General features: G+C 38.3%; 2 protein-coding genes across 4 annotated transcripts in view; one reads left to right on the forward strand and one right to left on the reverse strand.

Annotated features, from left to right (window-relative positions):
• Positions 1 to 10654: 10654 nt before the first annotated feature.
• Aasdhppt (aminoadipate-semialdehyde dehydrogenase-phosphopantetheinyl transferase) lies at positions 10655 to 23941 on the reverse strand. Its single transcript, XM_031346433.1, has 6 exons — positions 23666 to 23941; positions 23092 to 23317; positions 18173 to 18294; positions 17533 to 17694; positions 13745 to 13816; positions 10655 to 11084 (listed from the first exon to the last, which is right to left on the reverse strand). Exons 1-6 carry the CDS (start codon positions 23846 to 23848, stop codon positions 10920 to 10922), a joined length of 930 nt encoding a protein of 309 aa, XP_031202293.1. The 5' UTR covers positions 23849 to 23941; the 3' UTR covers positions 10655 to 10919.
• Kbtbd3 (kelch repeat and BTB domain containing 3) overlaps positions 23849 to 27518 on the forward strand; it is a 21288-nt gene continuing 17618 nt past the window's right edge. Inside the window, exon 1 of one of the 3 annotated variants that reach the window (XM_031346429.1) lies at positions 23849 to 24318. The gene's annotated coding sequence lies outside the window, so the exon portion shown is untranslated. The other 2 variants (XM_031346432.1, XM_031346430.1) reach the window with 2 other exon arrangements.

Raw genomic sequence — 27518 nt, forward strand, 5'->3', positions numbered from 1 at the left:
TGTTAATCTCAGGGTTCTCAATTATCTGGGGCAGGATATTTATCTCAGGGCTCTCATGGTTCCCAACACAAAGTGGCACAAAGTAAAACCATACACTTTTTAAAAAGAAGAGAGTATACACTTATTAAAACATCATTCCATTGTACAATAAGAAATACATCTACAGAATGAACTGTATGCATACATAATACAGTAGAGAAAGATATCTATATTCAACACATGAAGACACGAGTTATATCTGCAAGAGTTGACTACATATTCAGCCTTTCCCAAAAAAAGGAATCAATAAGAGGCAAGATGTTAAAGTTGTACAAATTATATATCAAATATAAAAGAGTAAAAATATAAAACAGAAACAAAAATAAAACTTAAATTAATATATTAGGGTACTAAAATGGCATAATCAAAAGGAAATCACAGCAGAAATTCAATATTAATAATTATAAAAGCAATATGCTAAAATGATGGATCTAGTTAAAGACAGTAAAACTATCGTTCCTACCCAATAAGAGCCAATTTTTGACCCTCCTGGGAGTGCTATAACCTCTGTAGAAAACATGCTCTGGGTCTATCTCTTAATTCACAGGAATCATGGGATGATGCTAAATGATTTAGACACCACGACAGGACTGCAATCACCAGAGCCAGAGAATACCTTGTGTGCATTTTTAATTTTACAATAAAACAAGAACAATTTTGAGAAGACCTATAAAGAATGAAATTTAAAAAGTTAGCAAGAGCAGGGATAGAGCTAACCTTATTTTAACGTATCTTGTTTTATAGAAATGGCATTGCAACCATGAATTGGCAAATTTAAATAAATAGATCAATAGAGCATAGTGGTGTTCACCAGTAATTTCAGCATGTAGAAGTCTAAGGCTGAAGGATTATAAATTGAAAATCAGCTTGAGATACATGAAGATTTTATCATCATATACCTAGATTTCTCATGTATGATATTGTTCTGGCAGCAGGTGTATAGTAGAGGATTGCAAATTCAATCATCAATAGGAGGAGAGGACCTCAGCCCTGTGAAGGTTCTGTGCCCCAGTGTAGGGGAATGCCAGGGCCAATAAGTGGGAGAGGGTGGGGTGGCAGGCATGAGGAGGGGGGAGGCAACAGGGGTTTGTTTTTGTTGTTTTTGTTTGTTTGTTTTTTGGAGGGGAAACTGGGAAAGGAGAAATTTACATGTAAATAAAGAAAATACCTAGTAAAAAGAAAAAAAAAGAAAAAAAGTTAAAAAAAGAACTTAGGAAAAGATCAGATTACCTGTAAAGCACAGCTGGGGTCCAGTTTACTTATACAAAGCTTGGAACTTAAGTTCAATCTAATATTTTCACTGTGAATCTACATGTCAAACGTTTTGATTTAGTGTTGAATTTCCTGCCAGATGTGAATTCTGCTTAGAGGTAGCACATCCCTGTGGTACAATGTTATGATCCCATAGGGGTGTTTTGTACAAAAGCAGACCATTAGATTGCCCACCTCATGCCATATATTTTGAAATACTCATGAAATTATTCTACTGATTGTGTTATTTTTCATGGGATTTATAAAAATATAATCTTCAAATATATATATATATATATATATATATATATAAATATATAATTTAGGTTGCTGGAACAATGGTTCAACAGTTAAGAGCACTGGTTGCTTTTCCAGAGAATTCCTAGCATCTACATGGCAGCTCATAGCCATCTGTAATTCTAGTTCCAGGGAATCTGTGCCACCTTTGAACTCCATGTGCACTGCACACATATAATACACAGACATATACGCAGGCAAACAGCTATACCTATAAGAATAAACAATAGAACAAAAATATACACAATTTGCTCAACATCGGAGTCTTGGTGAACAGACAAATCTAATTGTAACCATAGAGAACATACTGGCTTCCAAGCCCACTAATACAATAATGATTTTATTATCAGTAATGCAAAAATATTGAATTTTCACTGATTTCCTTTTGAATATGCCATTTCCCTATTCTGTAGCATTCATTTAATACTTATTTTTGTTTTTGATTTAAAATTTCACTTTTTTTGTTTCATATTTTCTTGTTAATTAAAATAATCCTATTGCATTCAGCACTTATATTTTCTAAGTTATGTTACTGAAGAATTTCTTGGGATTTTAGAGTGTTGATAAAAATCTATCATGGATTCTCTTACAAAGCTTGTCAGTTAGTAATGGACAGAGGCAGAAGCTGAAATATGATCTAGTTGCAATTTAAATTAATTCACAGGTGTCTCAATTTTCCTATGGAGAGCAGGCCTTGAGCACCACCTTAGCCTGTTACTAGATGGCGAATGAGCCCAGAAGCAAGTTATATACACTTTGAATAAGGTAGCTTCTACCACTGGGAACCAACACTCTCAAATGAAGAAAATAGTGCCTTGGTTCTGCAGAAGTCACTGGGTGGTGACAGAGCCTCCATTGCAATGTTCACCATTAGCCAAAGGGACTTCAATGTGTTTCAAATACAAGAACATATGTTCTAACCACTCTCTCCCTTCACTGTGACACATACTTAACTTTCTAATATAGTCAATGTTTCATAAAGCACCATGGGAAATATAAAACTGATTTACAATCTCAGTTTTCAAAAGACAAGATGGAGACATTTGTGTGATGTAGAAAATGGCATTTATGATAGCTTTCCCACCACCAACTTCAATTTCCTTGACTGCGGTGATGTTGAGTTTCCCAGTTGTGCCCTGAGATCCGAGTTCATCTCCAGCTCCAGCAGTGCCCAAGAGATGTCAGACTCGAACTCGTCCATCCATCTTCTTGCCATTGGGCTTCACAATCTTGGCGCTCGAGCTGAACATGGTTTCACCCTTACCTGTTCCTCAGCTTAAATCTTTCCAGAAAATCCAAGTCCGGCTAGTTCACGAATTGGAGAAAAAGTTTAGCAGGAACCACGCAGTCTTCATTGCTCAGAGGATTCTGCCCAAACCAACTTGGAAAAGCCATACGAAAAATAAGCAAAAGAACCCCAGAAGCCACACCCTGAGAGCAGTGCATGATGCCATGCTTGATGTCTTAGTCAGGGTTTCTATTCCTGCACAAACATCATGACCAAGAAGCAAGTTGGGGAGGAAAGGGTTTATTGAGCTTACACTTCCACATGGCTGTTCATCACCAGAGGAAGTCAGGACTGGAACCCAAGCAGGCCAGAAAGCAAGAGCTGATGCAGAGGCCACAGAGGGATGTTCCTTACTGGCTTGCTCAGCCTGCTCTCTTATAGAACCCAAGACTTCCAAGCCCAGGGATGGCACCACCCACAAGGGCCCCTACACCCTTGATCACTAATTGAGAAAATGCCCCACAGCTGGATCTCATGGAGGCACTTCCCCAATTGAAACTCCCTTCTCTGTGATAACTCCAGCCTGTGTCAAGTTGACACACAAAAACAGCCAGTACACTTGAGAACGTGGTCTTCCCAAGTGAAAGTGTGGGTAAGAGGATCCATGTGAAACTGGGTGGCAGACAACTCATAAAAGTTCATTTAGGCAAAGCACAGCAGAAAAACATGGAGCACAAGGTCGAAACACTTTCTGGTGTGTACAAGAAGCTCACAGGCAGAGTTCCTGTGTGCCTGGGTCCTGCTGGTCCCAGTTACTACCGGTGTTGAGACAGATGTTGTGTCCTCCTCACCTCAGATCCTGGGCATGTTAAGAGCGCCTGGTAGTAGAGCTTCCTCTGGGTGTTGTGTGACAGGAAGGAACCTGACCCACTAGGCTGGCGGATTTTCTGTGTGCCTGGTCCCACTCGTCCCAACTACTCCCAGTGTTGGGACAGATGTTTTGTCCTCCTCACCTCTGATCCTGGGTGTATTCATGAACACACTCTTATGAACTCAAAGAAAAGGGGCTGGTGAGATGGCTCAGCTGGTAAGAGCTCTTCTGAAAGTCCTGAGTTCAAATCCCAGTAACCATATGGTGGCTCACAACCACCCATAATGAGATCTGATGCTCTTTCTGGTGTGTCTGAAGACAGCTACAGTGTACTCATATACATAAAATAAATAAAATCTTAAAAAAAAAAAAAGGAATGAGGTAGGGTATAAAAATTTTTTCCTGACAAGTTTAAAGGAGATTCTTTGGAGTGCAGCAAATAATTGTAATAGAACCTATAAGGAACAAGAACTACGGATTTACCTTGAACAAGATAATGGTACAGCAGATACTGCATTTCATGGATACTAATCTGGATCAGAAGAAAAATTAGAATTCTAAATTACAGACATCTGCTCTGTAGTACAGAAGAAAAAAAAAGTTTTATCTGTCACTAAATTACGTTCTGTGTTGCATAAACATGCAGTATCATATTTCCCTGGCCATTCTGCTTTCTTGCTTTTGTGTCACTATTTCAGTACTGAGCTCCACTTTCCTTAAGTAGACACTTCTTGTTCATACACTTTAACCATCAGAAGCATTGAGAGATCTGTAACCTCCTCTGGCACAAGATCTAACATAAGCCAAGAGTAAAATAGACTCCCAGGGTATCCAGTAGGAGCAAACAGCACCATTTTATCCTCCCAACCCTCCCAAGGAAAAAATAAATTACCTTTAAAGATCTATGACATAAGGAAATCAATCCATTTTTGGTAAACATATCATTTCATGGATTATACAACAAGAAAAATAAAAATAGACACCACAAAAGATATTCCAGCCTAATTCGGTTGTAAGTATACTTCCATCTGTGTGCATAGTGGTTACAAGTAAAGGCTTCAAAGCCAGACCTTGGCTCTACTGCTAATGACCTATATGATTTAACCAAATTAAAGGGCTACTGTCAGCCTAACTTTTCATCTACAAAATGAGGTTAGTAACTTTATCTTCCAGAAGATATTTGTAAAAAGTGGCTTAATATATTCATAACCCAGTGAATACATACTCATATGTATGTATGTATGTATGTATGTATGTATGTATGTATGTATATATATATATATTTTCCACTTCATGTGACTTATTTACACACATTTTTGTCCTGTTTATGTGTATGTGTCCCTGCCCCACCTCTTCAGAGGATGTTGGCCTCTGGGAAGACAAAAGGAGCAGAGACAGAGAGCAGGTTTCAGTTGGCTTTGAGTATGGCATAATGACCTCCAGAGACTGTTACATGTTACAGTGAGACAAGTTTAACTTATTGTTTCAGAGATAGGGTATGGGTAGAAAGGGCTGATCGGGCATAGCATCAAGGGAGTAGAAAGGGATGATTGGTTATAGCACCTAATTTTCATTTGAGTAGGAAGCCAGAGCCAGACATGTATGCTGAGTTTACAGTTTTACAGAGAGCTAAGTGCAAGGTCACTTTTCAGACAAGGCCAGCCACCTGTGTTCAGGGACACTCTGCAGACAAAGACACTCTCCAGAGGCAGAGAGGGAATCCTGGATGAGAAAGGGGGTCCCCCATTTGCACGGAGCTTAGAAAGTCATCCATCCATTCATGAGGACTGATACTTTAACAACAAGGTTCCCCAACAGATGCGTTTCCATCAGTTTTATAGTTTTATACCTGTCTTTCTTTTTATCAATTTCTTTAAGATTAATGCATAAGTCAGTTCTGTCTCTATTCTTGGCAGCTCACATTATTTTAAGACTGTATCTAGATGAAATACTTTCCTTCTCATACTTACGAGCACTTTCTGGTTGTGCATCTCTGGTATCATTTTGCCAACTGCTGTACCTCTGTCCTTGGAACTCCCTTCTGTCTTAGCTTTCTATTGCTGTGAAGATATACCATGAACCAGGCAGCTTAGAGAAGCAAGCACATAATGGGGCTTCCTTTTAGTTTTGAAAGGTTAGTGGATGATCATCATGATGGGAAGCAGATAGGGTAATGGAACAGTAGCTGAGAGGTTACTTCTGATATCTGATCCACAAGAAGGGGTGGTGGTGGTGGTGTGAGGATGAGATAACTAATCATGGTATGGGCTTTTAAAACCTCAAATCTCACACTCAATCCCAATGAAGCACCTCTTCCCACAAGGCCACACCTCTTAGTTCTTCCCAAATAGCTCTACCAACTAGGGTTGAGTATAGTATAGTATTCAAATATATAGTCATATGGGAGACACTCTCATTCAAACCACTACACATCCCAAGATTAACTGAAAAGATTAGGCAATAGTTCCTGAGTGTTCCAAAGAGATGTTTCCTAATAGTGAATGGGTGGGGCCACACTAACTTAACAGCACTCACACTAACCTAATTCCTCCTTTCCAACTCTATTCCCTCATACTACATGAATGTTAGGGTAGTGGGTGGCAATCGGCAGGAAAAGGAGAAATCAGAGTTTTTCTCTATTATAATGCTTTTGGTTGCCTCTAGATAATATGTGGAGAGACACTCTAAATGAAAGGTCTCTATTATATCCGTCCCCTCAGAACTCAGAGAAACCCATGGAAGAGGAAGCTAAAAGAATGTAAGAGCCAGAGGGAATAGAACACACCAAGAAAGCATGGTCTCACAGAAAAACATGAACTCACAGAAACTGACAGGGCCTGCACAAGTCTGCACCATGTCCACAACACTTAAATTATGGCTTTCAGTTTAATAGCTTTATGGGATTCTCAAGTGTGCAAATGAGTGGGTTTCTGATTCTGTGCCTTCTTTTGGGCTCTTTTCCTTCTGTTGGTTTGTCTCGTTCAAACTCAATGTGATAGTTATTATTTTACATTTTATTTTGCTCTATTTTTAAGAAATAATGAATGAAGGAAGGAATGAGAACATAATCACTAGGTTAGAGGATAGCAACTGAGTTGTCATTTATACATTATGAGAGAAGAAAAATCAGTTCTCTCCAATGCAGAGAGACATTGGATGGATCAACCACTTCAGGAAAGGGCTCATGTTCATGACGATTTGGCCAACATATAATTCTCAACAGAGGAATCTTGAATGGCCAAGTAGCACTTAAAGAAATGTCCAACATCCTTAGTCATCAGGGAAATGCAAATCAAAACAACCCTGAGATTCCACCTCACACCAATCAGAATGGCTAAGGTCAAAAACACAGTTGACAGCAGATGTGGAGAAAGAGGAACACTCCTCCATTGTTGGTGGGATTGCATGCTGGTACTACCACTGTGAACATCAGTCTGCCTGTTCCTCAGAAAACTGGACATAGTATTACCTGAGGACCTTGCTATACCACTCCTGGGTGTCTTAGTCAGGGTTTCTATTCCTGCACAAACATCATGATCAAGAAGCAAGTTGGGGAGGAAAGGGTTTATTTAGCTTACTTTCACATTGCTGTTGATCACCAGAGGAAGTCAGGACTGGAACTCAAGCAGGTCAGGAAGCAGGAGCTGACACAGAGGCCATGGAGATATGTTTCTTACTGGCTTACTTTCCCAGGCTTGTTCAGCCTGCTCTCTTATAGAACCTAAGACTTCCAGTCCAGGGATGACACCACCCACAAGGGGCCCTACCTCCTTGATCACTAATTGAGAAAATGCCCCACAGCTGGATCTCATGGAGGCACTTCCCCAACTGAAGATCCCTTCTCTGTGATAACTCCAGCCTGTGTCAAGTCGGCACACAAAACCAGCCAGTACACTGGGCATATACCCAAAAGATGCTCCAACATACAACAAGGACACATGCTCTACTATGTTCATGGCAGCCTTATTTATAAAAGCCAGAAGATGGAAAGAACCCAGATGTCCTTCAACAGAGGAACGGATACAAAAAATACGGTACATTAGCCTAGAATATATGAGGCCCTGGATTCTCAGGATGGAAAAAAGAGATTCAAGTGATCAAAAACTAAAAAAGGTACATTTACACAATGGAGTACTACTCAACTATTAAAAAAAAAATGACTTCATGAAATTCTTAGGCAAATAGATGGAACTAGAAAATATCCCAAGTGAGGTAACCCAATCACAAAAGAACATACATAGTATGCACTCACTGATAAATGGTATTAGCCCAAGGGCTCCAAATAACCAGGATATAATTCAAAGACCACATGAAGCTCAATAAGAAGGAAGACCAAAGTATGGGTGCTTCTGTCTTTCTTAGAAGCAGAACAAAATACTCACAGGAGCAAATATGGAGACAAAGTGTAGAGCAGAGACTGAAGGAAAGCCCATCCAGAGACTGCTCCACCTGGGGATTCATCCTCTATACAGTTAACCAAACCCAGACACTATTGTAGATGCCAAGAAATGCATGCTGAAAGGAGTCTAATATGGCTGTCTCCTGAGAGGCCCTGCCAGAGCCTTATAAATACAGAGGCAGATGTTCCCAGTCAACCATTGGACTGAGTGCAGGGGTCCCCAATAGAGGAGTTAGAAAAGGACTGAGAGAGTTGAAGGGGTTTGCAACCCTATGGGAAGAACAACAATATCAACCAACCAGACCCCCCAGAGTTCCCAGGGACTAAGCCCTCAACCAAGGAGTACACACATGGCTCCAGCTGCATATGTAGTACAGGATGGTCTTGTCAGGCATCAAGGGGAGGAGAGGTCCTTGGTCCTATGAAGGCTCGACAGATGCCCCAGTGTAGGGGAATCGAGGGCAGGGAGGCAGGAGTGAGTGGGTGGGTGGAGGAACACCCTCACAGAAGCAGGGGGAGTGAGGATGGGATGGGGATGGGATGGGGGTTCCCACGAGGGGGTGAAACCAGGAAAGGAGATAACATTTGAAATGTAAATAAAGTATCCAATAAAAAAAAAAAGAAAAGAAAAAGAAGAAGATATAGCAGGAGAACAGGCAAGTAAAAAAAAAGTTTCTATCTGGAATAAGGATATCAAAAAAGTTTAAAACCCAAGTAAAAGCAATATAAATCTTATTTGCAATAATAAAAAACAAAGCATACCAGCTAAGAGTTGATGGTGCTTGTTATAGGAATTAGAAAAAGTAAAAAATTTCAAAATAGTGAAAAAAAATCTGATCTATTTTTCTTTTTAAACTATGTACATGTAACTTGATTAAAATAGAACAGTAAAAAAAAATCTATAAGGCAAAAAATCTGGCATATGTCAAGCCCCTAAAATTTGATAATTAATTAAAATTTGATAATTATTATGTTATTATAATAAGACAAATGATTTTTCATTTCAGTATTATATTCATACAGGGGAAAATAATACTTCATCTATTAGAAATGCTACAAGATTTTCTATGCTTTCTATAACTAAGCATGTTCAATTTAAAAAAAGAAAAACTTTTACTGAGTAACTTTAGAGCACTTACACACAGTACTTCATGTTAGTAATAAAAACAGTATTATTCTACTTTTTGCTATTTAACAGTAATAAGACTAACTCTTGAAGACATGCACTACAACCATAAATAGATTCTCTCATCAATATGATGGTCTTGGCATCTTAATATATTATATTCACTTTAAGTCTATTTAGTAAATAAAAGCAAATGAGGATTAGCAATAGGACTATAAAAGGGAAATAAAAATAATCAGTAACAATGTCTTATTAACCTCACTTGTAATAAGAGGATGTAAATTTAAATGTGATATATCACTCTTCAGTTATCCAATACAAGGAAACAACAACAAAAACCAACAAACCAATCTTCAGATAAATAAAAGCAAGGTAATACTGCAGTTGGATCAGAGGGCACAAGTGATGTGAAAACAAGATTAACTGAAGCATAAACTGAAGTTTTTCAAGAGCAATAGGGTAATTAATACCTAAAGCTGTTTATTTAAACCCTTTGAACCAATCATTCCTGGCTGCAGGACATAAGAATACCTCTTAAAATGCCACAGAAATTCACTGTAGCACTGCTTACAGTAATGACAAAGACAAAACTGCTAACAGGGAACTAAGTACCCTATGGTACCTTTTGCTCAACCATAGTAGTATGACATCAATGAAGCTCTCCCAAACCACACCAGGCATACTAGTTTCAATATGCTTGGCCCAGGCAGTGGCACTATTAGGTGTGGCCTTGTTGGAGGAAGTGTGTCACTGTGGGGATGGGCTTTGAGACCCTCCTCCTAACCACTTGGAAGCCAATCTCCTCCTAGCTTCGTTTGGACCAAGAGATACAACTCTCAGCTCCTTCTGGGCCATGCCTGCCTAGACGCTACCATATTTCCTGCCATAATGATAATGGACTGAATCTCTGAACCTGTAAGCCAGTCCCAATTAAATGTTGTCCTTTATAAGAGCTGCTGTGGTTGTGGTATCTCTTCACAGCAATGAAACCCTAACTAAGACAACAGGCATAGTTTTTCTCTTCAATAGTTTACTTTTGACAGTGGTTAAAAAAAAAAAAATCAGATACATCAGAATTGATGGAATCTTTGGGGGGGCTAATTTATCAAGATAAAACAAATGTTACAGTTTTATGAAGGTATAGATATAAACCTGGAAGTCCCAACCGCAGTTTGTGTTACTGCAGTCAAGGCAAAATGAATATTGTAATGCTGACCCCTTAAACCTTGTGCTACGTGCCAAACAGATATCATACAAGACAGTAACTTAGAACCCCTAAGTTTATGCAGCAGAGCAATTATGAAGGGCAGATGGATTTTCTTATAACTACAAAACATTATGTCCCCACGTTTAGAAAAGTAAACACGGATTAATTTGCAACAAAAGTCTCTGGAAAGATAACAGAAATTTTAGAGTTCTCTGAAAAACAAGATGAAATGCTTGCCTTCATTATGTTTACACTTTATTTTTTCTTTCTAAAATGCACATTTATCCTAGGAAGATTCTGTCATCGTTTCTACTAATTACAATTCTGGAAGGAAGAAGTAAACATACTCAATGGAGCCAATGGAGCCACTGAATTGCTCTTTAAAAGCATTTCTATCTTTAAATAGTTTTGTTAAATAAAATTTGATCACATCAGGCAATTTATTTCAGTGGATAAACAAGATTACCCTTTTCATTTATTTTTCTTACTAAAAAAATCCTATCATGACTTGGTACCATTTCGTATTAGAATTTCTTCTGTGAAGCAAAAACAGTCCCAAAATGAAGGATCCTCAGGTGTCATAGGAATAGCAGATGCTACCAAATCACTAAAGTTAAGGATGGTAAACTTCCTCTGGGATACCTTAGAATCATCTTGATATGAAACCTAAGAGAAAAAAAAACAAAAACAAAAACAAAGGTTCCTTTGTTTTTATACTCCATATTAACTAGATAGTCAGTTTTATAGTTTTAAAATAATTTCAGTGATTAGTATTAAAGCATAGAAAAATTTCTACAGTATTGATTTTACTCCTTATATTATTGTTGTCAATAAAAAAGTGAAATATGAACATGTTCAAACCACTACCTGTAGTATTGTTTTTAAAGATTTAATGTTATTCTATATGCAGAAAGTCCAACTCAATTGACATATATAGAAATCTGAAGATCTTTAATTTCAGTAAGCAGAAGTGTGTCACAAGCAAAATTTCTAAAACACTATTGAAGTGTAGGCCTGCCACAATAATCAGCTTTAACAACATAGAGATGACACTCATGCAGGAATTACTAAGTACCTGACTTCCTGTGACAAGCCAATCAAAACACAAACATACAAAAATCATTGTATAACATTGCCTTCAGACAATGTAGGTGGTATATATGAAAAAAAACGATACCCATGTTTAACACTGGGCCCCAACTCCAAAATATAATTCTGTGTGTGAATATATATATAGTATATACAATATATATAAATGATATGTATGTTTAATATTACAAACTCTGAAATCCAATCACTTTGAGCCCAAAGCATTTTAGATGAGGGGCAATCGATTCATATTAAAAATACTTGAGCTTTATAAACTATCTTAACAAAGTCTAGTAGACCTTGGTATAATACAGTTATCTCAATTTTATAGATGGGAAACTGAGGCTCAGGAAGATCAGACCATTTGCACAAGCTGACCACACAAGTTAAATTGTGAACTTAGATTTAGAACATAGCTTTCCCATTATGCACTGCTGCAGTAGGCTCTACTCAAAGAGGCAGAAGTACTAAAAGTACATCTAACCAATGGTATAATAGTAGTATGACAGTTATGGTGGTAACCAATCAGTTGGGGCCTCCACCAGAGTGAATTTCATGCTTGGTACTATAAAACTGGGCCAAATGCTCATGACTGGAAAGAGAACAAGAAAGAGGGTCCTACTACTGTTATTATGTTAAACTGTCACACAGTCAAACTGCTTTCCCTTCAGTGAATAGCCACAGATTTCTTGTGCTCTTCCCTTTGGTCTTTCTGTAATGGGTAACAACCAACAGGCTGATTGATAGCTGATCATATGCCATAATAACATAAATAAGAGTGTGCTTGCTGAGTGCTTGTGGCACACGCCTTTAATCCCAGCACTTGGGAGGCAGAAACAGGCGGATTTCTGAGTTCAAGGCCAGCCTGGTCTCCAGAGTGAGTTCCAGGACAGCCAGGGCTACACAGAGAAACCTTGTCTCGAACAACCCAAAAAAAGAGTGTGCTCATCTGTAGATGAAGCATCTCTATTAATCTGCCTACATCTAAGGCTCAGAGAACATCAAGGAAGAGTACACAAAAAGAATTTAAGAGCTAGCAGCACATGAAAAGGAATCTGTGAAATGCTGACTTCTGGACATGGAATGGTGGTACACATAACTCGCAGTGCCTACAGCTGCACAAAATCAAGCACATCAAGATACCTACACAAATAAGAGAAGAGACCCTGATACCCAACCCTTACTTGGGAAGGGAGTCAATCTACTTTGGGGATCATGACTCAAGTGGGTATCCCTAAACCCATGTACATATGAGCAGCACTAACTGGAGTTAAGGTTACCAACAACTACAACAACAACAACAAAACCCTAAAGCACATGAAGCTGGTAAGGAGGCAGAGTAGATGAATGTATAGAAAGAGGTAATAAATGGGTTTGAGTACACAAAAAAGGTTAAAGGAGCATGAAGCTGAGACTTGAGAATAAAACGAATCACACCATCTCCTAACAAGTATCAATTCTAATCTACTTAATATTCTTAAAAGACACTGACAAAATTATTATAAAAGAAATTGTCTGTGGCCTACATTATTTTTCTAGAACTAATGACCACAGGATGTGTGTCCATATACATATACATAATTTCTCATATGCATTTCATAAAAACAAAAGCATAAAGTTTTGCTAACAGTACACCATAAAGAAATTATTCACACAGAGCTATAGCTATATGTACATTTGAGTCTCTTAGTGTTTTCCCTCATTTACTAGATAACAATATTAGAAATATATACCAGTTATGATTGAAAGAACAGAGTGAAACCAACCTTAAGTCCCAATATGAAATAAGGTCTCACATAACCTCTGGAACAGTTTAGAACATTAGGAGTATGTTTAATTTTTAAGATAATTATCAGTACTCACCATTTATACTCAATACAATCCTAATTCACCTAGAAATAATTTATGGTTTCAACTAAAATAGTAGTGATCCTGAATTTCTATTGGAAATATAATAATACTATCAACATTTTCCTTTGTAACATTTAAGGGTACTTAAGTATAAAGAAGATAACGTGATCTTATAAAGTTTTGTGTTTTGCTTTGTTTTGTTTTGTTTGCGGGGGTGGGGCATACTAGCTAATCTTAAAATATTTGCTAATAAAAAAAAAAAAAACTTGTAAACTATATCCCCTATCCTGATGCAAGATAAATTACAATTTTGATCAACTGTAACCAAAAACATCACTGATTCATTCTTATTTTTTAGAAAGACTTTTAAAAAAACAAAATCTTACATTTTGATGTCTAGCTCCATCAGGCTTCCTAATAGCCACTGCAACAAAATGGTGTTCATCTATTTTGCTTTCCTAAAAAATAAGAAAAGAATTCAGATTCTAAAACATAGATTTAAACATATATTTTTTATATTTTAAAAACCTCATCTATGTTCTATACACTTCTATACACACTAAAACACTCTCCCACATCTCTTGGAAGCAGGATTAAGTATTTCATATATTAACAAAGCATATACCTTGTTAATCTCTACTATGACCATGTGCTGGCTAGTTCTATCAACTTGACACAAGCTACAGTAATCAAAAAGAAAGGACAGTCTCAATTGGGGAGAAAACAGCGTCCATAATATTGAGCTGTACATACATAAACATACTAAAAGCAATGTACTGCAAACCAGTAGCCAACATCAAACTAAATGGAGAGAAACTTGAAGCAATCCCACTAATCCCAGGGACTAGACAAGGCTGCCCACTCTCTCCCTACCTATTCAATATAGTACTCGAAGTCCTAGCCAGAGCAATTAGACAACAAAAGGAGACCAAAGAGATACGAATTGGAAAGTCAGAAATCAAAATATCACTATTTGCAGAGAATATGATAGTATATTTAAGTAACCCCAAAAATTCCACCAGAGAACTTCTAAACCTGATAAACAACTTCAGCAAAGTGACTGGATATAAAATTAACTCAAACAAATCAGCAGCCTTCCTCTACACAAAGGATAAACAGGCTATGAAAGAAATTAGGGAAATGACACCCTTCACAGTAGTCACAAATAATATTACATATCTTGGTGTGACTCTAACCAAGCAAGTGAAAGATCTGTATAATAAGAACTTCAAGTCTCTGAAGAAGGAAATTGAAGATCTCAGAAGATGGAAAGATCTGCCATGCTCGTGGGTTGGCAGGATTAATATAGTAAAAATGGCCACATTGCTGAAAGCAATCTACAGATTCAATGCAGTTCCCATCAAAATTCCAACTCAATTCTTTATAGAATTAGAGCAATTTGCAAATTCATTTGGAATAACAAAAAACCCAGGACAGCAAAAACTATTCTCAACAATAATAGACCATCTGGGGGAATCACCATCCCTTACCTCAAGCTGTATTACAGAGCAATAGTGATAAAAACTGTATGGTTGGGCCGTGGTGGCGCACACCTTTAATCCCAGCACTTGGGAGGCAGAAACAGGCGGATTTCTGAGTTCAAGGCGAGCCTGGTCTACAGAGTGAGTTCCAGGACAGCCAGGGCTATACAGAGAAACCCTGTCTCGAAAAAACAACAACAAAAAAATCCAAAACTAAAAACTGTATGGTATTGGTACAGGGACAGGCAGGAAGATCAGTGGCATAAAACTGAAGACCCAGAAATGAACTCACACAGCTATGGTCACTTGATATTTGACAAAGGAGCAAAAACCATCCAGGGAAAAAAAAGACAGCATCTTCAACAAATGGTGCTGGCTCAACTGGCAGTTAGCATGTAGAAGAATGCACATCAATCCATTCCTATCTCCTTGTATAAAGCTCAAGTCCACGTGGATCAAGGACCTCCACATATAACCAGATTCACTGAAAGTAATAGAAGAAAAAGTGGGAAAGAGCCTCAAACACATAGGCACAGGGGAAAATTTCCTGAACAGAACTCCAAAGGCTTATGCTCTATGATCAACAATAGACAAATCAGACCTCATAAAATTACAAAGCTTCTGTAAGGCAAAGGATACTGTCAATAGGACAAAATGGCAACCAACAGATTAGGAAAAGATCTTTACCAAATCTAAATCCAATAGAGGGCTAACATCCAATATATACAAAGAACTCAAGAAGTTAGACTCCAGAGAATCAAATAATCGTATTAAAAAATGGGGTACAGAGCTAAACAAAGAATTTTCAACTGAAGAATATCAAATAGCTGAGAAGCACCTAAAGAGATGTTCAACACGCTTAGTCAACAGGGAAATGCAAAACAAAACAACCCTGAGATTCTACTTCATACCAGTCAGAATGGCTAAGATCAAAAACAGCTGACAGCAGATGTGGAGAAAGGAACACTCCTCCATTGTTAGTCTGGAAATCAGTCTGGCTGTTCCTCAGAAAATTGGACATAGTACTACCTGAGGACCCAGCTATACCATTCCTGGGCATATACCCAAAAGATGTTCCAACTTATAACAAGGACACATGCTCCACTATATTCATAGCAGCCTTATTTATAATAGTGTAAAGCTGGCAAGAACCCAATGTCCTTCAACAGAGGAATGGATACAGAAAATGTGGTACATCTACATAATGGAGTAATACTCGGCTATTAAAAACAATGACTTCATGAAATTCTTAGGCAAATGGATGGAACTAGAAAATATCATCCTGAGTGAGGTAGCCCAGTTACAAAAGAACACATATGGTACGCAGTCACTGATAAGTGGGAATTAGCCCAAAGGCTTTAATTACCCAAGATACAATTCACAGACTACATGAAGTTCAAGAAGGAAGACCAAAGTGTGGATGCTTTGGTCCTTCTTAGAAGGGGAAACAAAATATGCACGGGAACAAATATGGAGACAAAGTGTAGAGCAGATACAGAAGGAAAGGCCATCCAGAGACTACCCCGCCTAAGGATCAATCCCATCTACAGATACCCGATTCAGACACCACTGCTGATGCCAAGAAGTGCTTGTCTGATATAGCTGTCTACTAAGAGGCTTTCTCAGAGCATGACAAAAACAGGTGGATGCTCACAGCCAACCACTGGACTGAACAATAGAGGAGTTAGAGAAAGGACTGAAGGAGCTGAAGGGGTTTGCAACCCCAAAGGAAGAACAGTATCAACCAACCAGACCTCCCCAAGAGCTCCTTAGGGACTAAACCACCAACCAAAGAATACACATGGAGGGATCCATGGCTCCAACTACAATGTGCAGCAGAGGATGGCCTTATGTGGCATCAATGGGAGGATAGGGCCTAGGTCCTGTGAAAGCTGGATGCTCCAGTGTCGAGAAATGCCAGGACAGGTGGCAGGAGTGGGAGGGGGAGTGGTAGAACACCCTCATAGAAGCAGGGAATGGGATAGGGGGTTTCCATGGGGAAAACTGGGAAGGGGATAACATCTGAAATGTAAATAAAGAAAATATCTAATACAAAATAAAGGAGAAGAAGAAAGATTGGGCTGTAGACAAGCCTGTAGGGAAGTTTCATTAGTTCATTGTGTTTGCTAGGTTCTGAGTTCTACAAGAAAGTGGGTTGAGCAAGCCAGTAGGCAGCACCTCTCCATGGCTTATGTAGTAGCTCCTGGTTCCAGGGTCCTACTCTGCCTGAGTTCCTCTCCTGACTTCTTTTAGCTATGGACTAAGATGTGGAAGTATGAGCCAAATAAAATAAACTCTTTTCTCCCCAAAAGAAAAGAGTTTATTTTGGGGAGAAATAAGCTTTTATTTTTTGATCATGCTGTTTTATCATAGCAATAGTAACCCTAACTAAGACAGACAGTAATATTTTAAAAAACACAAGTCCCAATTCCTGTTATTATACCAGGCTGGCTTCCAATTCATAAATATCCCAAATACTAAAACTGAGTGTAAGCACCATTATGTGTTGATAAGATTGAAGAGTTTTAATGATCAGATTTTAATTACTCATTTTTGAAGCTACACAGGCTACAACAGATATGTACTCTCCACCGCTGACATTCTTATAAATTTCAGGAACAATGTAAATTATCTGCACATATGTGAATAAATACAGAATGTCTTAGCTATAATAATTATAATAAATTCCTTACCTCAAAGGCCCATTCTTTTTCTTCTTCCCCATCCAAAGTCAAACGTGTTTCCTTATAAACCTGGCCAATGTCCATGTTTAATGGAGATACCTCAAATTCAAGCCGCTGCATTTCAAATCCCAGTCCAACACCAATGGCTTTTATGAAGCTTTCTTTCAGTGCCTAGAAAGAAAAAGGGACATTTTCTCTTAGAGAATTGAATAGCTAAAACTTTTCATAACATTAATAGATATAGTACATTTGGAATTCTATGTTTGTTACAGCTATAAAGTTGTAATTGTTTTATTTTGCTCATTGTAGCAGCATTGAAAATAATCTTAGTAGTATTCTGTGCAAATTATTTAACATCTCTCAAATGTAAATTGTAATGACCAAAATGTACTATCCCCAACAGGTTGCTAAGAGAATTAACTAAATTATAAAGACTACGATATGACATTTTCTGTTAAATAAGGTTCATGTGTTTCTCTATAGAATTACATAGACAAAATAAATAAATAAATAAATAAATCCTAAAGTTCTCGAGAAACTGTCCATTTGTATGAAGTACTACATGGCATTATTAGGTAACTACAAGCCATTCACTCTTATTTCTAGTGAAGACAATGGCATAATTTATAGAACTACAAAGGAATTATACCCAATGCCGGTAAAACATATCCAGTTGAGTCCATTCATCATTAAAACTTCTGATTGTTTCCCACTCCTTTTTGGTAAACTTTCTTTTCATAATATGAAAGAATTCTGGAATTGAACCACGACCTGCCAAACCAGAGAATACAGAATTAAAAAGTTATTCTACTAAAAAGAAAAATAAAAACAAGACATAAAAAGCTGTTGTATCACTGAAACTACTGAGGAATACCCAAAAAGGAAAGGCAACTTAGTTATAAAACAATCCTAAGTGAGGGTGGAATGTAGCTCAGTGTTAGAGTGTCTGGCTAGCATGTGCAAGGCCCTGAATTAAATTCCTATTACTATAAACAAACAAAAACAACAAAAGAAATACTTTTGTATTGATTGTCACCATATCAAAACTAGCAAGAAATTAAAAGAACTCACAATAACAAGCATGGGTTAGCCTAAAAGAAGCAGTTTAATACGAATTTGTGAAATTATGTGTTAAAATAATTAAGCAGAAGAACCCTAGCTTCTGAAACATGTTCCAAAACCTTAATATTTGACAGTCAAGCTTGTTCTTAATTTTAAACAGCTAAAAGAAAATTCTTATGTATGATGAAATATTTTTCAGAAATTTACATCAAATTCTCCATTTTGACCCTACTACATTACTGAAGGGAAAAAGAAAACAACTGTTTTATAATATTTTATAACTAGAAGGCAAAGAATGTACACTGCGTATTTGAAATTATTACTGGGAAAACAAAATCAATATATACATCTAGACACTCAAATGGATCTGGAACACAACAGAACATATTCTTTTGTACTGTTTAGGACTTCTGCAGGAACCAAATAACTCTCCTATTGTGAGTAAGAAAAGGAAACATTATAAACCAGTTCTTGTGCAAAAATGTTTATGACTCTCCCAAGTTCCCAACTCAAAAGTCAAGTCTTCAAAACAGGTTCTTTTTCCTTAACCCCAAAATCTGTAGTACTTGAGATCATAACTATTCTATGATCTTGAGAATCCTGTAACAAGAGATTATTACCATTTGGGGACATGCATCCTTTTAATGATCCAAAGCTCATTTTCACTTTACTGAGAATTACTAGATGCCTCTCAAAATTAACTGATTCATTCACTGTTTCTGGCATCTAGTCTTAAAAAAATGAAGGGGATGAGGAAATGGTTCAATGAGCAGTTCGCTAAGGAAGCACAGGACCTGAGCTTAGATTCCCCAGCACCTGTAAAAGGTATAGGAACTGCCAGTGTCTATAACCCATACTGTCAGAAAGGGCATTTGTCAGGGCAGGGTTGGGAGCTGAAGCTGATCCCCAGAGCTCACTGACCAGCATTCTGGTTCAGTGAGAGATTATGTCACAAACATTAAGAAAGGTAGGAGTGACAAGAGGAAAGTTGATGGCAACTTTTGGCCTCCAAATTAACAAACCCACACAACCCACATCCACAAAATTTAAAAGATAAATCTTCTTGAGTAGACTCTGGCATAACTAGCATATATAAAATAAAGAGGAGGAATATCTTAATTTGTATTTGGAATATTGGCAATCAAGAAACAGTATAACTCATTACTTATGGCTGAAAAAAATACCAGTGTGTACACTTTCCTATATATTTTAAGCACAAAATAAACAAGCAATGGTGAGTCTCTAATTTCTCAACTAAAGGACAGCAGCACCACCCTGTGGTGTTATGGGGAAATGCACACTGGCCAAACACTATTTTACACAGGAAATTAGAAGAAAAACTATTAGAAAATCCCAGTAGAAGAACAAATTTGTCTCTTAAAATATCAGTGTAATTACTGGGTATACACATAGTCAAATTATTAATATTTATATATATTGATATCTACTAAAATCTATAAAATATTAAGAACATAGGTGTGTATATATAAGAAAGGTATAAGGACTGAAAAAATGTGAACTGTCACTTAAGTTTTGAAAAACTGGATCCTTCTTGGAGCTTAGTTACTAAAGAAGAATGTCAGCTACTAACTAAATGTTCTATATAATCAAAATCACATAACTGGTTTAAACATAATAAAAACCCATAACAAAATCATCCGCAACCAATACCTTTTGCTACTAGGCCCATGAAAAAACATTCTATTATAGTACCAGAACTTCAAAGCCTACCTACATCATTCTAAAACGAGGTCTCCAGTACACATGTATTATAATAGCACCTCAGTTAAAACTCACCATTCAGCTATAAAGAGAGCTCAAACGGTAAAGTGCAAACTCGGAGACCTGAGTTCAGTCATTAGAAGTTATGTAAAAATACCAGCCCAGTAATACCAGTGTACAGCCTGGTAACTCCAGTGCTGGGGAGGAGGAAATAAATGGAACCCTAAGGCTCATGCTACCTAACTAGTCTAGCTTAATCAGTAAGCTACAAGTTGAAAAGATCCTGTTTTAAGAGGTAGGTGGCATTTCTGAGGATGACAGCTGCTGTCGGGTGTCTCTGGCCTCCATACGTATTATCAGCACCACAGCACACATAAATTTAAAACCAAAGCAGTAAAATTATCCATTCTTCTCAAAGAATATGAGCTATTGAGGGGAGGATAGAGATAAGAAGGAGTTGAGCAACATCTAATTAAAGGCAATAAAATACTATAATGTACAGAAAACAATGATCAAATAAAACTAGAAAGAAATGAGAAATGGTAACATGCCTGAGAATAGAAAGTAGAAAAGAGCTGGGCAGTGGTGGCGTACACCTTTTAATCCCAGCACTTGGGAGGCAGAGGCAGGTGGATTTCTGAGTTTGAGGCCAGCCTGGTCTACAGAGTAAGTTCCAGGACAACCAGGGCTACACAGAGAAACCTTGTCTCGAACAACCAAAAACAAAAAAGAAAGTAGAAAAGAACACAATAACAGTGTTATGTTTAGGAGTTTGAATTCTATCATATGACTAATAAGAACCTATTTCACAACTTTAAAACTGCTGTCCATCTCAAAAGATCACTTAACTATACCTAGAGAACCAGTTAGGAACGTATAATAATACTTCAGAATAAAAGGTGTGAGAGGAGACAAGAAACAGGCTTTTCTACTCTTTAGTATATCCAAGCCTAATTTGTACCAACTACATTTAATTTATACTTATAATGCAATAGCTCCTTTAGAGAGCAATTCTGTAACAAAGTCTATTGTGATGAAAGTCTTTCAATATACTTCAAGGTGGACTTAAACTCATAGTCTTGCTTCTGCTTCTACCTCCAAAGTGCTGGGAATACAGAAGTTTGTCAGTATACCTAGTAACAGTCATTTTAAGTTACTTGAGTTAATTGAAATTAGAATTGTTTCTCAAAATATTTTAAGGTTCTTTTTATTATGCCAATTACTATCCAAAATATTTTATAATAGAAACACAAACATGCAATTGCAAAACCATGCAAAAATAATTCTTAGTATTTTTTGAACTTAAATATTTTTATACTGATCATGACTATTTTATAAATAATGTTAAACTGAATCATAAAACTATACCTTTACTACACATAAAACTAAAAACCTCTTTAACTGTAAATAAAACTTAAGAAATGAAGAAAATACTTGACCAGGAATGTATACTATGGACAACTTGTGCTAAGATTCTATATCCTAAATCTACTGGGAAATGAGCTGTATCTAGTCAACATGGCTTAAGTAATAAGGAAATTCACATTCCTACATGACATTTCTTATGGACACACACAGAATGTGGGTAAGAGAATTGTCTCCTTCGATATGGTAATGACACTCCTCTATGCTGACTCTGTCTCAGGAGTTGTTAATGAGTAATACAAAGTAGGTTTCCCCTTCTATCCAAAATTATACCTTCATCATTCACCAAGACTGAAGAATATTCCTTGATCAACTACCTCACTTATCCTGGCCTAATAAATCGCCACTGAAGCAAACAGGTATTTACTTATCACCATCACTAAGCAAAGAAGCACCCAATAACAATTTGAAAATGAGTAGAATGGTAAGGACACAACACTAGTCCCAACTGAGTGGATCTCTTCCTCTGTGCTACTGGAATATAATAAGCCTTGAGCCAGTTAAACTCTAAGAGGAAAGGAAAAGGCTTTACTCTAAATTGCTGGGTGTCAAAAGATTAATAAAGCATTAACAGGAGACAGAACCTTCAATATCTGCTCAATACTTTCTCACCATTAAAAACTTCAATTAATAATGACTTCCTTACTCAGTACTGACCATAGTCAACACTGCACAAAATGGGTTGTAAAATCTGTTTATTTCCAGGCAGGCACTGTCTAACTGTGCTATCTTTTTTCAAAGTGTCTAATGGCCTCTTCACTAACTTCTACTTACAGAAAAAGCTCATATGAAGCATCCCCAGAGTTACAAACCCATGTGGACTATTCCCAAAAATCAGCCTGACTCCTCTGCAGTAGCAGTTACTTTAGAACAAGACTTCTTTGGAGCTGTGCTTCAAAAAGGTTTCTTACCTTCAAAATCCTTGTTGAAATTTAATTGCCAATACAAGAGCATTGCAAGGCCATAGGGGTACCACCTTCATTAATAAATTTATTATCCCAGCATTTAAGGATTTCCTTGAACTCAGAACAATGAGCCTAAGTAAACTAATCTTTGTAATTCAGCTTCGCTTATTTTGTAACAGCAAGAAAAAACAAAAATACTTAGAAAAATGTATGATACCTAGAGAAAATGTAGCTAACAATTTAAAGCTGTTAAAAGGTACAGTAATGTAGAATCTACAATATCTATAGATAAGTGTTAATGTTAAAGGAAATGCATTCTTTTTGGTTAATGCTTTATCAGTAAATTAAGTACTGCCAGTACCTATATTTATTTATAGTAAATCTCCTGGTTTACAACTGCCTAATAGTTAAGATCTGAGACATAAAACAATATGTCGTAAAAATGAACCATCACCTGGAAAACTAGTCTTCATGATATCAATGCCAACTTGTAGCTCAGGTTCTGCAGCAAGAACTGCATAGTCCCCTTGATGAGAGATGTTAAAGTTGAAATTGGGATAGGGATTCAACGAGTCTTTCGCAAGAACCGGCTTTCCCTTTGAAGTTCTCTGCAGACGGATATGATCCCAAGGGATATTCAATTTCTCAGCAACTAATTTCCTTATCATCAGACGACCAGCCTGTTCAGACATAAAACACACGGTGTGTATTGCTATCTACAGATCGCATAAATATACTGCTTAGAAAGCATATTTATGACTTCTAAGCTTCTAAGTTTCAAAGTGTATATACAGTTCATTAGTAAACATTGGTAAACATTACTCTGTAGGCCCTGCCTCCAATTTTAGGGTAAGGGTCTCCACTGGCAACCTCACAAGGTAAGACTAGTTGTGAGTGCCCCAGGCCTCCGAGATACGAAGGCCGAAGACAGTCGCCCGCACTCCGGAGGCTCCGAGCCCGCAACGACAGGGGCGCACGTGGGGGTCCGCAGCCCGGCCCGCCTCCCAAAAGCCGCAGGCCTCAAGTACCAAGGCCGCCTTGGCGTCGCGGGCAAACACGAACTGGCCGATGCGCTCCTTCTCCTCGGGCTGGATAGACCGCACCGCCAGAAGCCATTCGGCTCGGCTTGGTAACCAGGTGCCGCAGGAGAAGGCCCAACGAACGCCCTCCATAGATGGCACCACGCACAGCCTCTTGGCGGGGAACACCATACGAGCCGCTTGGACCGCCGATCTTCCAGGCCAGGTAGAGCAGACGTAGCCACGCCCCCTTCGCTCCTGAGTCTGCGCAAAGGAGCAGCGCCTCGCTACAAACGTCGTCAGGCTCCACCCCTTTCCAGGCTTCTGTGGGAAATAATTGGACACCAGGCTGAGACCCCACCTTTAGTGGGTTGCGCGTGGGGGCGTGGCCTGACACTGGTTGGCCCTCAACCCGGAGGTCTCCTACTGAAGCGGGCAGGGCGGTTTGGGGAGGAGCTTCAGAGTCAACGAAGAGCTCTGCGGCGCTGCGTGACGTCTTGTGAGCTTAGCTCGCAAGCCTCGGAAAGGGCGGGACCAGAGTGTCTCAGAACCGTTAAGCCGCTCACACTGGAGAAAGAGTTAACGGGACAGTTGCACAAGCCAATCGCAGCCGGAGTTTACAAGCTGGACCTGGGTGGAGACTTTACCGACTGCAGTTGCCGGTGGGTGAGCTGCGGGGTCTGAGGGAGGAGTGGGCTTGGATCGGCTTGGATCTGGCCGTTGGAGGCCAGGCTCCTACGACCCTCGGTTGCGGTGCAGCACATGAGCGCTCCGGAGAGGAAGGGTCCGCAGAGAGGAGCCTTCTGCCCCGGGAGTTCTACGTGGCGGCGGCCGGGAGGTGACCCTTCCCTGTCATTTGCAGATGGGCCCTCCGCGGACCTCCCTGTCTACCCCGGGCCAGCAGAGAATAGAGTCGGTATAAGCCCTCTAAGCTTTTCTGTGCCCCCCGCAAGGGTTCTGCGCACCTTGATGCCCCATGCTGTTCTTCCTGCAGTCATACCGGTGCATTTCTGTTTCCTTGGTTGCTCGTGTAGATGGATGTCCGTGCTCTTCTGTGAACGTCCATTTGAACAAAGTCGAGGACGAGTTAGGGTCCATGGAAAAGTTGTTCTCAGATGAATGTGGATTTCCTGTATTATGGTAGATTTATGGTAGATAGGTGTCATGCTGATTCAGCCTGTCTCCTTTCTAAGGAGGTCAGGAAGGATCTGGGAAGTCTAGCCGTAATCTAATCTACACAACCACTGTCCATTAATTCTGTATTCCTAGAAATGGGTTTAGTCTGATCAGTACTTATTCCCATTAACATTTTTTTGTGTGTGATGTTACATACCCCTCGAGTCTTCTGCAGCTACATGGCAGTTTGAGTGCACACTTACACACAGACATTGCTCTCTTGATTTAACACCTTATCTATTAAAATCGAGAGTGAAGTGCTATTTAAGATCTGAATATTGCAACGACCGCATAATGTGACAAGGTATCTGAAGCACACAGAAAAAGCTACAGTAAGCAATGTGGAGATGAATAAAGACAGCAAGCACTAATACCCTGATCAGTAATTATAATTCAAGTTTCTGTTTTGCATCCTGTGTAGATAAGAATCCTTTTATAGTGTCTTTCCCTGTGTTTTTAATGATAGTGTGGTGACGGGCCAGGGCAGTTCGAGTAGGACAAAAGAGGAACATGACTAGGTTCATGATGACTGGATGTAATGGTACCAAAAGAGTATTGCCAAGCTTGTTTTCCTGGATAAGGAGTAGAAAAATACAGTGGTGTCTAGGGGAGAATAAGAAGTCAAGTTATGGGGATTTTTTGTTTGATGTATATTTAAAGATAAGTACTGGACTTTGCATGTTATGCTAAATGTCTTAACAGGGAGACTTTTTTTAATGTGTATGTCAGAGAGAGAGAGAGACTGAGGGACAGAAACAGAGACCTGATCACCATTCTAGCCATCACTACAGAGGGATGGGCCATATTTGCTTTTTGCCATGTCACTGAGCTGGAGATGCAACTTCATATTAAAACTCGTGTCTAGGGGGTGGAGAGATGGCTCAGCTGTTAAGAGAACCGTCTGCTCTTCCAGGGGGCTTGAGTTCAATTTCCAGCAACTACATGAAGGCTTACAACCATCTATCCTAGAATCTGATGCCCTCTTCTGGCAGGCAGGTGTACATACAGATGGAGCATTCATTTACATAAAATAAATCTTAAAAAAAAAAAAAAAACCTCTCATGTCTAGCCATGCACTGTCCTGTGTTTAAAATAGTACCTTCTAAAATAATTACTCTGTAAATGTTCCAACAAATACCCTTCTCTCAACCTATGTCACTTATGAGCTACAAATATATTCTAAAAATGGAACATCAAATCATTGCCACATTAGAAGTTAATGGTTCTTGACTTTAGAATCATAGCTCCTTTACTTGTTTTCTGCATCTCTATTTTCTGGGAACAGTACTGGCCACCTGTAACTTTCCAAAACCAAAAGACTCCTTTTTCATGTGAGGGCTTTATGTAATTTCTCTGTTGATTTACCTTCTCATCATTGAGTTATCAATACATCCTCAAAAAGACTAGTATTGAGATGGATGAGGGAAAGGCCCCCAGAGTCAGAGTATTTGAGTTCACATACCAGCTTCCCACTTACTCATTGTATATGACCTTATGCAAAGTGCTTAAAGTAGCAAAATCTTACTTCCCCATCTAAAATAGAGATAATAGTCTTTGATTTGTATAAGTAGCTAGAGAATTTAAAGAGAATACAAAATATGCAGAAGTAGCAGCACTAGATAGTAAACACAAAAAGAAAGAAAATGTAGAAAGTGTAGGTATATGTCTGCCATATTCTCCAAAACAGCTCTAGTTCCACTAGAGCTATCCATTCCTTTATTGGCATTGGAGCCTACTTCTTCAGGATTCCAATATATACAGAAGACCAGGAGAAACTGAGCAACTACTAGATTCTTGGACTTTCCATTCACAGATAGCCATTGTTGGTTTAGCCTGTAAGTCATTCTAAAAATCCTGTATATAATATATAATATATAGTCCCATATGTGTGTGTGTATGTTTATATATATACATATATATATATACATATATATATATGTATATATATACACACACACACAGAAAGAGAGAGGGAGAGATTCAGGGAACCATTCCATAAGGTCTTTGATTCTAGGGATTGCTGACTAATACAATGCTTTTGCATAACTTCTATAGTACACTCCATATCTAGATATTAGTGATTGTATGCTCTAATGAAATAAAGTCCAGGTGAGGTAGAACACAGCCCAGCCTTATTTTAATTTATTTTATGAATTACTTAATAAAGTCATTACTTTATAACAAGGATTTGTTGTTAAGCCTAATTCTTGAGCTATTAAGTTTTTAAACTAATTATTATAATTTCAATCTAGTCTGTTTTGAAGTCACTTCCATGAGTACATAGCATATGCGTTCTTCTGCATAGTAGTTAGTGATGAAGGAATAGCCTAGAGTATGTGGATTAATTTGTAATCATGGTTAAGACACAGGATATGACAGCTCACTCCTGTGAGAAGTTGAGTAAAAGTTTGCCAACTAAAAGCCAGCCTGCTAAATATAGTGAATTCTTCCAGATTCCTCTAGCTGCTCTCTCTCTCTCATATCTACAATGAAAACTTTAACCATATCGTAATGTCAGCACTTTCTTTACTGTGCCCCCTCACATGTATCTGGTGAAGAAACGCAGGATGTATATAAGAGTTTTGTCAAAGATGTATGCAAGAGAGATGCAAGAAACTGCGGATGTGACCTCTCTGCAGTTTTTTTTTTGTTTTGTTTTGTTTGGTTTTTTTTTTTTTTTTTTTTT

Source organism: Mastomys coucha, unplaced genomic scaffold (genome assembly GCF_008632895.1).
Source record: "Mastomys coucha isolate ucsf_1 unplaced genomic scaffold, UCSF_Mcou_1 pScaffold24, whole genome shotgun sequence".
NCBI classification, from domain to species: domain Eukaryota; kingdom Metazoa; phylum Chordata; class Mammalia; order Rodentia; family Muridae; genus Mastomys; species Mastomys coucha.